We start from the raw sequence: 12,287 nt of genomic DNA, 5'->3' as shown, positions 1-12,287 counted from the left end.
TCTTTATGCTTGCTTTTTAAATCAATAAAATTATTTTGTAATTTGTTAAAGGTATGCAATAATTTTTCACTAGCACAAGCAAGTTTATTATTAGGTAAATCATTAATAGATTCGAACTCGCAAACCTCACTAGGGCTATCGCCTAGTGCTCGTGTGCATGAAGCTCCTTTAGAACTTGAAGCGGGATCCTCCAAAGCTTGTCGAATCGCCTTCAAGTCTCCTTGATGCGCTTCTATGAATTTCCATAATGTATAAGCGCTATCAAAAGAATCAAGCTTGTTAGATATAAATGAATCAAATGCATTTAATAAAAATTCTAACATAAGCTTGTTCATAATAAACATCTTTTTTATCATGTTTGCTCCACTTGGATTTCTTCAACATGGGTACAATATAAGCACAATCAATGACTTCCCATAAATCGATATTTTTAGATTGAACAAATAACTTGAATCTAAAACACCATTGAGCATATGGAAAAACATTGAATTTACGAGCAATACTAGAATCATAGCCTAAACAAGATGCATCATTCATATCCATAATTTGTAAAAATATGCAAGCAAGATACAAATACAATCAAAACAAGATTAGCACAAAAAGATAACTTTGATCTTTAACTCAAAGCGATTAGAGCTTAAATCAAAGAGCACCAAACTCTGATACCAAATGTTAGACCCTAGAGGGGGAGGTGATTAGGGTCTTATGCTAATCTAATCCGATTTAAATACCAATTAAAACTAATTAACAAGTTATCCTAGCAAGTATAAAATACAATAAGATATGTAAGCTAGGATAAACAATATGAGCAAAAAGAATATATCCTATATGATAAAATTATATGCAATGATATATAAACTAGCACAAGATGATATATCCTACCAAAGAGATATACAATATGATATATGTAAGGATATGCAAACACAAGGGTAACATAAACAAATGAAGTAGTGGATGAAATAAACAATGAGAGAAGGGCTATAAAGATGAACAAATATAAGTGCTAAGCCAAACTCAAACAAGCAATATGATCACGGAGTTCGGACCTTCCGTCCTACGTCTCCGCTCCCCACTCCCGGGGAGAAATCCACTATCACAACCGGGTTTTCTACGTTCACCCGAATAACGTTTACACCTCACATTCGGTTTTCTAGCTAACCGAAAACTTTACAATCAACACTCTTGCAATCACACTCTATACCCTCACAAGTGTTGGACCTAGCCGTGTCTCCCTCAAGTGCTCGGTTACAACCTCTCCCTAGGCTTGTCAACCGACGTCACTCCTCTTGGAACGATCCCGACTCTCACCACACACACCTCTCGGTGTACAAGTGTATTACAAAGTGATTCTCACGATTAGGCTTAAAATAACAAGTGATTGTTCTCCAATATGAATGAGAACACAATGAAAGCTCACACTCAAAGTTATAATTCTCACCAACCCAAAAATATATTATGAATGCAAATACAATAAGCTCAAGTGGGTGTGTGTAAACAATGAGTGAAATCAAAATCAAATCTAAACTCAATATAAAAGCTAGCTTTAAAGAATAATAATCAAATAACTAAGCAAATGTAAAGCTAGATAAGAGTTTAGAAAACTTCTCAATGGATAACAAGATGAGATGGAGATTGAAGCCTAAATAAGAAGATGATCTCCTCCACTTGTGAAAACCAAAACAGCTTTAAACCAAACTCAAACCAACCATAAACCCTTGTTAAAAACTTTCTTAAACTAGTTTAAAACACTCTTGTGGTTTTTTAGATAGAAGGGGGTTTGGGGATTTATATAGGAAGAGGAAACAATAGCAAAAACCCCAAATAAATGATAAAAAATCCTCAGCCAACGGTAACAAGAAATAGCCGTTGGAAAGGATCTGACAGAGCGGCGGGGGGCCTAGGAAGAGGAAACAATAGCAAAAACCCCAAATAAATGATAAAAAATCCTCAGCCAACGGTGATGGTCGACCGCGAGCAACAAAAAACCAGCAGAAAACTTCAGAGAGTTCGACGGTCGACCGCGAGAAATTTTCAGCTGACGGTCGACCGTGGTGGTCGACTGCGAAAGTTTCTGCTACACACTATGCAAAAGACTCAGGCGCGGTCGATCGTGAACTGATACATGAAATACAGGTTTTGAAAAACTGTTTGCTGATTTTAAAACACTGTTTAAAAATATCAAATAAATTCCAAAAAATGTAAAACTTTGGGGAATGATTGTAGACATGATAATAAACATGTTACAATAACTGGTTTTCCCAAATAAAAAATATCATCATTTTATAAAATAGGCCAAAACATGAAAATGTAAACATGTGAATTTTGATATTTTGGCTAAACCATGTTTTGAAACTTTGCACAATGATTATGTAGACTTAATAAAATATGTATATGATTATTGTTAAGTCCAAAAACTAAGAATACAATATTTTTATAAATACAATAGAAAATGAAACATATGAGTATGTATATTAAAATATATTTGTTTCATATCTAAGTAGTTAAACCAAATCACAATAATAAATATGAAATATGTAATTTCATATTTGTAAATATGAAAACCCAAAACCATGCATGTATATATATAACTATATATATACGTAGAAACCAAATACGTGTGTGTATATGATATTGAGCTTAAGGTACTTAACACACATAATATAAAACCTAAACTAAGTTATCCAAGCTAGATCTTGATTTTCAATAAGCTTGACTTGGTACACTTACGGATGAAGCTTAAACTTGGATCTTAAACTTGAATTGTACATAGCTTCACCTACTATTCCGCCAACCTCCTTTGGATATCATCGTTGAAGCGCAATTCCATCCATCCTCCAACATATTGTTTGGCTAGAATAAATATAAAACACAAACACTAGACAAACAATATTAGATGTAAATTATTTATAAATCATCATCAAAACAAGAAGGCCAACAGGCCTATGCTAGAGTTTTAGTAGAGGTGAATATGCCCTCAACTCTCCCTGATCAAATTCAGATTCAAGGGCCTGATGGAGTAAAGTTTTTCCAGAAAGTGGTTTATGAACTTAAACCAACATGGTGTGAATTTTGTAAGCAATTAGGGCATGATTCAAAATTTTGTAGGAAATTCCCAACTATTCAAAGATGGATTCCTAAACAGAAAAAGGATATTTCTGATCACACAGTCAATATTGCTCAGACTGGAAATAGAAATGTCAATACTCAAGTTCAAAATAGCATTATCAGTAATGAAATTGAAGTTGAGCAATCCTATTCTGGATTAGGAAAAAATCTAGGAATTATGGATCCTATCAAGTGCACCAATGATTCTACTAATCCTATGCAGGTTGTGCATGTTCAGTCTATCAATGATAGGGATTCATCACAATCAAATGAAGTTGAGATAATCCTAGATAACAAGGTTTCTAGCAGGAGCAAATCTGTACAGGCTTCCGTGCATGTTCAACCTGTCCTTGAAAATAATATTAGATATATGGGCACAACTCTTTATGAAAATCCATGGAAACAAGTGCAAAGCAGGAATACTTCAAGACATTCTTTTACTCCTCTGATTGATATGGAATGTGATATTGATCCCTCTATATTGGATGGGGGGGGCTATCCACTAGATGAATCTGACATTTTGGAATGTGAGGGGACTAAATAAATCCCCTAAGCAACACTTAGTTAAGCAACATCTAGTGCAATATCACCTCTCTTTTATTGCCCTTCTGGAAACTAAACTGAAGGAAGGAAAATTATCTGGAATTACTAAAAGAATTGCAAGAAACTGAGAATGGACCTCCAATGTGAATTGTGCTGGCACTGCTAGAATTCTGCTATTATGGGATCCTAATATGCTAGATATTCAAATCTCATATTCCTCTCCTTAAAATTTAACATGCACTGTCAAATCCAAAGATGGAAGATTTGATTGTACTATATCATCAATTTATGGCTTTAATCAGCCAGAGGCTAGAAAGAGGTTATGGACTGAATTATCTCTTATTCACCAGTCTATGGGGAATAATCCTTGGCTTCTATGTGGTGATTTTAACTCTATGATCTCTAATGATAAAAAAAAACTTGGAGGAGCTCCTCTCACTGATACAGACACTGTTGATTTCTGCTCCTTCATTGATGACTGCCATCTATCTCATTTAAAAACCACAGGTTGTTTCTACACTTGGAATAATAAGCAAGACTCTTCTACCAGGGTTTGGAGTAGATTGGATAGGGCTCTAGTCAATGACTCTTAGATCCATGTTTATAACTCAAGCTATGTCGAGTTCTTGCTTCCTAATTTCTCAGATCACTCTCCAGCCTTGATATCTATCCTTGAAGAGGAAAATAGGGGGAAAAAGCCTTTTAAAATTTTCAAAATGTGGACTAAGCATGATGAGTTTCTTCCTACGGTCTCTGCTGTATGGCAAAATCACATAGAGTGACACAAAATGTTTTCAGTTAACTCAAAGCTCAAGCAGCTGAAGGGAGCCCTAAAAGACCTCAACAAGAATCATTTCCACAACATAAGCATGCAGGTTCATAAAGCAAAGCTTGCTTTAGAAGAAATTAAGAAAAAATTACAAGAGGATCCTCTGAATTCCAGCTATATTAGTCAAGAAAAAGTACTCCTAACTACTTATAACAAGCTCTTGACCTGTGAAATTTCTTTCTTTTCTCAGAAAGCTAGAATGGATTGGTGTCTAAAGGGTGATAGGTCCACCACCTTCTTTCACTCAGTTATTAATAAGAATAGATACCATAATAAGATTTCAGTGCTCTATAACAACCTGGGTGACAGAATCACAGAGGTGGAGGGGATTGTTAATGAATTGACCTCTTTTTTCAAAAACCACATGGGAACTACAGTAGCAACTATTGATCCAGATATAAATATCATTCAAACCCTGCCTGGATGATACTCAAGCCAGCAGTCTGTCAGTTCCTATTTCTAAAGAGGAAATTAGGAATGTAATTTTTTCTATTCATGATAATAAAGCTCCAGGCCCTGATGAATTCAGTGCTTCTTTTTATAAGGCTTCATGGCCTATAATTGGAGAAGAGGTCACTCTTGCTATTGAAGATTTTTTTAGATCTGGTAAACTCTTGGGTTCAATAAATTCCACTTCAATTTCTCTTATTCCCAAAGTTCAATGTCCAAAAAATCCCTCAGATTTTAGACCTATTTCTTGTTGTAATTGCCTTTACAAATTTATCTCCAAAATCATTGCAAATAGAATTCAAACTGTCATGCGATATCTTGTATGTAAGGCTCAATGTGCATTTGTTAAAGGGAGACAAATTATAAATAACATCATGCTTGCCCATGAGCTCATGAAGAATTATAGCAGAAAATATATATCTCCAAGAATCGATATAAGAAAGGCCTTTGATACAATCACCTGGGGTTTTATTAAAAGGATGCTAGTTGGCCTGGGCTTCCCCAATAAGATGATTGGTTGGATTATGGCTTGCATAACCTCTCCGAAATATTCTATCTCCCTTAATGGCTCTCTCCATGGGTATTTTAAAGGAGAAAGGGGTCTAAGGTAAGGTGATCCCTTGTCTCCTTACTTGTTCATTCTTGGAATGGAATATCTCTCAAGAAGCCTAAATCATTTGAAACATGACAGAACCTTCAAATACCATCCTAAATGTGGTAAACTTAAGATCAGTCATTTGATATTTGCGGATGACCTTCTTTTATTCTATAAAGGTGGGCCTTACTCAGTTCAGAAAATCTATCAATGCTTCTCCAACTTCAGTGCCATTTCTGGATTAGAAGCTAATTCAAACAAATGTTCAATATTTTATGGGGGAGTTGATAATTCAGTCAAGGAATCCATTCATGCTCAATTGAGTTTTCCTGAAGGCACATTACCAATCAGGTATTTAGGGGTGCCTTTGATATGCAAGAGACTTTCATATGCAGACTACAGCCCTCTTTTCACAAAGATTACTAACCAACTTCAGGCCTGATTTAAACATAGAAGTCTGTCTTATGCTCGAAGACTGCATATTATTAAAAGTGTCATCCTAGGAATTCAAATCTACTGGACATCCAGCTATGTTCTTCCAATGAAAGTCCTTCAAAAGATAGATGAGCTATGCAGATTTTTTCTCTGGGGAAAAACAGATCAGATTCATAAAACTTCACTAGTTTCATGGGGTAAAATCTATCTTGGGTTGAAGCATGGAGGCTTAGGGATTTTTTCTGCTGAAATTTGGAGTATTGCTTCAGCCTTGAGAACCCTTTGGTACATTCATAGCAATAAAGAGGCTTTGTGGATCAAATGGGTTCATGAGAACTATTTAAGAAATATAGATATCTGGATAATTGAGATGAAAAAAGGAGACTCATGGATGTGGAAACAGTTACTTAAGGTCAGGAATAAAATGATAACATCATGTGGAGGAGTTGAGAACATGAAGCTAAAGATTAATTCATGCTACAAAGAGCCTAAAGTCCATTTATCTGATCTGTATCATTGCTTATGTCCAGTAACAACTCAAGTACCTTGGTATGAAACAGTCTGGGAGAAGCTTAACTACCCAAAACATTCTTTTATACTATGGCTCACTGTTCAGGATAGGCTGCTTACTCAAGATAAACTGCAAATGAGAGGAATAATTCAGGTTAACAAATGTTGTTTATGTTCTGGGGTTGAATCAGAGGACCGTAATCACCTATTTTTCAGATGTCAGTTTTCGAAGGATGTCTGGAATGAGATTATGGAATGTTTTAACTTTAATTGGAGGACATGTGAATAGGAGCTGCTGGTTAATTGGTTCAATTGCAGGTTGAAGGGAAAAGGTTTTAAACAAAAAACCAAGAGAAGGGTATTTTCAGCTGCAGTTTATTGTATTTGGAGAGAAAGAAATGATAGAATTTTTAATCAAAGAAACCATAATACTGAGCAGCTGATCAAGAGCATTAAAATGGAAATTCTAACCAACATCCTCAATAATAACAAGCTCTCATCTGAACATAAAGACTGGATTTTATCCCTATAGTCAGCATATTATTCCTGGATCTAGTTGTCGGTTACTTTGTACATGTTATGCACTGTGCCACATTGTGCACGTTTGGTAGAGTTGTGCTTATTTGATGCTTGTGTATAATGAATCAGGAGGCTGAAGCTATCTTCTGTAGTCATTTCTTGCTATTACTAACATTGAAGCCCCTCCCTGCAGATAATTTTGCTCTGCTGTGGTGTTCTGTGCACATGTCTGGATGTGTACAGGACTATCTAGTTGTGTTCATGATAATCTGGTTCAGATAATACTATTGGTATCATGATTGCCTGGTTAAGATTCAGTAAAGGAACCATAAAGAGAAGAAGATGCTACTACTGGGAGTTGGCCCAAGAGATAAATTTGATGCACAGTGTTTGTGTGCAGGTTTTGTTAACTGTTTCTTAGTTTTTGTTATAGCTAGGTCTTGAGCTTTAGCTATATGTTTTGATTTGTTATCTCAATTACATATTTATGTTCTTGAGATTCTTGATGTACAAAAAACTTTACATATTGGTGATGAATAAAATTTTTCATTTATTAAAAATAAATAAAGCTCTTATGGATTATTCATCTCAAAAAAGATTTGTTTTGGATTAAATGGATTCATGGGAATTATCTGCTAACTTCAAATATCTAGCAGGTTCAACCGAGGGTGTATAACTCATGGATGTGGAAACAATTGCTCAGAGTAAAGGATATGGTGTTAACCAAGTTTGGTAATGTTGACAATCTGCAAAACATCATTGGTGGTTTCTACTCAAATGGAAGATTTCAGTTATCTTCTATATACAGAGCTTTAACTCAAACAACTCCTCTGACAGTTTGGTCTGATACAGTTTGGGGTGGGGGGATTGCATTACCCTAAATACTTGTTTGTTTTATCGTTAATCAATCACTCCAGACTATTAACACAAGATAGACTATGCCGAGTGAGAATATTGGACACAAATCAATTTGTCATATGTTCTAATCAGAAATTGGAAACTATAAAACATCTTTTCTTTGAATGCTAGTTTTCTGCTCATATTTGGAACAAAGTGATGGAATGGCTGGGCTGTACTTGGAGGTCTTGTAGCTGGAATCGAATTACTAATTGGTATTGCTCAAATCTGAAGGGTTTGAGTTTTATGAAGAAAGTGAAGAGAATGACTCTATCAGTTACAATGTACTTAATTTGGCAAGAGAGGAACTTGAGAATATTCCAATGCAAAACTCGGGAGCCTAATCAGGTGTTTCGAGCAGTGAAAATCTTCATTTTTTCTAAAGTCTTGAATGAGGATATTCCACTTCATATGAAAGAGAAGCTTGAGAGAATGTAAACTCTTTGTTAGAGGAATACCAGTTAGAGAACTGGTTTATACGATGTACTACACAACTACAAATTTGGAAACAGAATAAAAATTATTTCATTGACAAAAAAATGAAGGTAAAAAGGTAACTTTTTCTTAGAAAATCATCTGAACCATGCTCTTTCCATATCTACTATTAGCACCCATTCTCATTATAAACAAGATATAATAAATTTTCATATCTAGTAAAAAATATGCAAAAATAACATGTTTTTCTATCCCATGCATTTGCACGTGTCAAATTTCTAGTGTGTATATATATATTAGTTTTCCATTAAAATTACTTAAACTATATTTATCTCTTTTAAAACCGCAGGTACTATAAATGTTTTCTCGGCCTTTTCTCCTATATTCCTCACTACTTTGAATTAAAGTGTATCTAAAGGAAAGCATTATTATTAACACTTTTAAGTACTACTTCAAATTCAAATCCAAATCAAACCACAAGTGCCATTGATTTCCTTAATTATCACGAGTTAAATGACCTTGCCCTTCTACTAGTTCTCCAATTTACTTCAGGCTACAACACAAACAAAGAGTATAAAAACATGGAGGGGGAGTATTATTGAAAGAGAAAGGTGCCCTGAAGTGGGTTCAATAATGAAAAAGAATGTAAAAGCAAGCACTTAGGGTTAGGGGAGTGGGGAATGCAAGGACGGTCATATTCCCATCAGTGCAAGAGATGCCATTAACAGTAGGCCTTCTATAGCTCATTAGCTCTTGTCAGGCAACTGCAGCCATTTTTCCAATTGGAATCTAGTCCCATTGAAATTGACATACGAATCCTCTCAAAAACATCGTCATGCGAGCGGCCAGTTTTGAGCCCTTAGATGAGAAGCAAATTAATTTCCTATTTTTGCCTGCCTACTTTTCAAGTTATCAAGGGCTCAGAACCCTTTGCTTAGACTCTTGAGCGTTGGCCGCTCATAAGTTTTGCTAATATTCCATGCTTGCGCTTTTTTATTTATTTATTTTGGTTGTTATTATACTGTTTTTCTAACGGACGGCGATGGACACTTTTTAAAAAAAATGAGAGGGTCAGAGAGATATAAATAGCAAATCACCCCTAATTTGCACTAATTCTCGCTCTCCCTTTATGAGTTTCCATGAACACCCGTTAGAAAAATCTATTATTATATACATGTGACCTCCCTAATTAGCTTCTATGGATGGACTATGAATTAAGTGAAACGCTCAGTCCTTGTACTCGTCAACTCACCACCAAAATGGTCCATCAGGGCCTTTCAATTCAATATTCCTTTTGGAAACGAAATTAATATCGGATTCGGATCCTTTACACTTTTTAAAAAGTAGTGGAGAGACCACTACATAATCACAACCATTGATTATCTAGTTGACGGTTGTAATTTTTTCTTTTAAGTGTAAATTAGGAAATGATGCAATACACGGGGGTATGGTGAGTGTTATATTTAGATTGTATCATAATCGCGCGCATACTAAGTAATCAACGATTGAGATTAAAAGTAGCGTTCTCTCCACTACTTTTTTGTAGCGGAGATGATCCAAATTCGAATTAGTCATATGTATATAGGCTCACGATAGAGAAAGACTACTCATTTGCAAACAAAATACAGCTAGAGAGTTGTACCTTATCATTTTAACCATAAATTCCTTTTTTTATGTGGGTAATAATTAATAATTAAGTTGAGCAAATTATATAGGAAACGCCGAGCAATCAATTGCACTCGAAGTAAGCCTACAACATTAGAAGGTGGAGGAACTAGGCATGAAAAAAAATTTTAAGCAAAAAATAAAAAATAAAAATTTGCATGTGCACGCGCGGAAGCGGGGGATGGGCGGAAGAAAAGTTGGACAAAGACATATAAAGCGACTTTTCCCAAAAAAAAAAAGACATAAAGTGGCAAGCGAAGCGGATAAGGGCAAAGCTGTGGGAAGATGACGGCATGTATATATGGAAATAATTAGTAGGGGAAATGTCGATGGTTTTCTGTTGGTTTTAATTGTTGCCCTTCTGAAGATGTGTCGAGTCGTAATTAATTGATCCTTTTAAGCGTACGAAACCAGCGCCAAAGAGAGCGCGCACTGTTTGAATGAGAGCGAGAGATGTAACACAATGCGGGCGGCCAAGCAAAGGACAACGCATTGCATTGCTTCAGTACTGATCAAGCCACTGAAAGAGAGAAAGAGTCTTTCGAGTCCTGTTTGGTTAGGTTTTGGTCAAAGAAAGTCTTGTTTAGTTAGGTTTTGGTCAAAGAAAGGCGCAGGGACGGTGTTTTGGCGGGACAGCGGACGGAGAGAGAAAGGGACGGGTGGGGCAAATAATTGTCCCCGGCGTCGCGAGACAGGGGCACGTGTAGGTAGCCTATAGGACAGTGGTTGAGAGAGCACTGATCAACAAGCTTCAAGTAGAGAAGGAGAGGGTGGTCCCTAATTAATTAATTAAGGGGGGAAATTTGATCAGCCGGGGGTGTATATATAAATTAGAAAGGGAAAACAAATTATTAAGCAAAAAACCCAGACCCAACGCATCATTATTCACTCATCAGCATCTCTTTCCTTCTTTCTTCTCTCAGGTATATGTCCCGTCTCGATCAGTCCACTACCAGTGCAGTAATACATACATTGAGAATGGGCACTTCAGCCCACGAACAGTTCTGCAAGATAACGGGCTGTAAAGTTTGAGAAAGAGAAAGTCTAGAGAGAGAGAGGGGGAGGGAGGGAGAGGGAATCCCAAGGAGAGCAAATGAGACTCCAAGTGAGACTCCAAATGAGAGGTGAGAGAAGTGACTCCCTGTCATCCTCTTAGCTGCACCCACGTGACACCGCACCATACGTTTTGTATGTTCCCCCCAACCCCCAATCTCTCTCTAAGCTAAAAGCTACTAGGAACAGAGTGAGGGAGAGCGAGAGCGGGGGGGTAGGTTTCTTGATTTATTTATAAATAGTTGCGTCGTCCCTCCGTTTTTGCTCAAAGCTAGCTAGCCCTCCGCCTTCAGCTTGACTACCTGAGAGCCACCTGCGCCTCTTCTTAATTTCTCATCATCTAACCGCTCTCTCTCCTTTCTCTCTCTCTTCTCTCTCTCTCTCTCTCTCTCTCTCTCTCTTGCGTATATAATTTCAATTTTTCTTGTTTAATTAGGCAAATCCAGTACTTGTAGCGGCTTGTATCTAGCTGCAGCAACAAGTACCGAAAGCTGTGAGCTCTTGCAAGGAGCGTACCGCTCCCCACTCAACCTCCTCATATTTCATGTGGGTGCTGGTAAGCCCACGTCCCCTAATTAGATACTTTCACCTTTGTTTGCAAATTCTACTCCGATCTATTCTTAATTACAAACCCTACTCACTCCTTTAGGGATACATGATATATACAACTACGATGTTCCCTTATAACCCTGACCCTCCCTACTTTGCTATGGAATCAAGGCCCCTTTCTCCTTTCTTCCCCTTCTCTCCTGAACTGAACCAAGACAGCACCCTTCATGACCTTGTCTTTCCTCAGCTCGGTGCTGAGGCTCAGTCACCATTAACTCCTCCAACCGCTCCACCAATCAAGGAAGCCAGATCGCCTCATAAGAAGGCAAATGTTGCAATCGGACGCAAACGAACAACAAGAAAAGATCGTCATAGTAAGATAGTTACAGCGCAAGGGCCGAGAGACCGGAGGATGAGATTGAATCTTGAGGTTGCTTCACAGTTCTTCAATATCCAAGACATGCTTGGCTATGACAAGGCAAGTAAGACCGTGAACTGGCTCATGAAGGAAGCTAAGGACTCCATCAAGAAGCTCAAGGTCATCGCTAGGCCAAAAGAACACAGTTTGAGCAACGAAGCGTCTACTTCGGAATTGGAAAGTGAGGATATTTCTGCAGTCTCCGATTGTAAGGGAAACCCTCCGGCTAGTCCTCAAGAAAATACCGCTCCAACGGCGAAGAAAGCAGGACGTCGACCATCAAA

The 12,287-nt window shown here is 37.1% G+C and overlaps 1 protein-coding gene across 1 annotated transcript; it reads left to right on the top strand.

Annotated features, from left to right (window-relative positions):
• LOC109834905 (transcription factor TCP12-like) lies at positions 11,035–12,285 on the top strand (the record flags this gene model as incomplete). Its single annotated transcript, XM_020402921.1, has 2 exons — positions 11,035–11,592; positions 11,686–12,285. Coding segments are annotated over exons 1-2 (612 nt in total), but the record flags the coding sequence as incomplete, so codon positions are not given.

The sequence above is a fragment of the Asparagus officinalis genome, chromosome 3 (assembly GCF_001876935.1).
Source record: "Asparagus officinalis chromosome 3, Aspof.V1, whole genome shotgun sequence".
Taxonomy (NCBI): Eukaryota; Viridiplantae; Streptophyta; class Magnoliopsida; order Asparagales; family Asparagaceae; genus Asparagus; species Asparagus officinalis.
The sequence above is the reverse complement of the archived record's forward strand: the minus strand, read 5'-3'. Positions and strand labels throughout refer to the sequence as shown.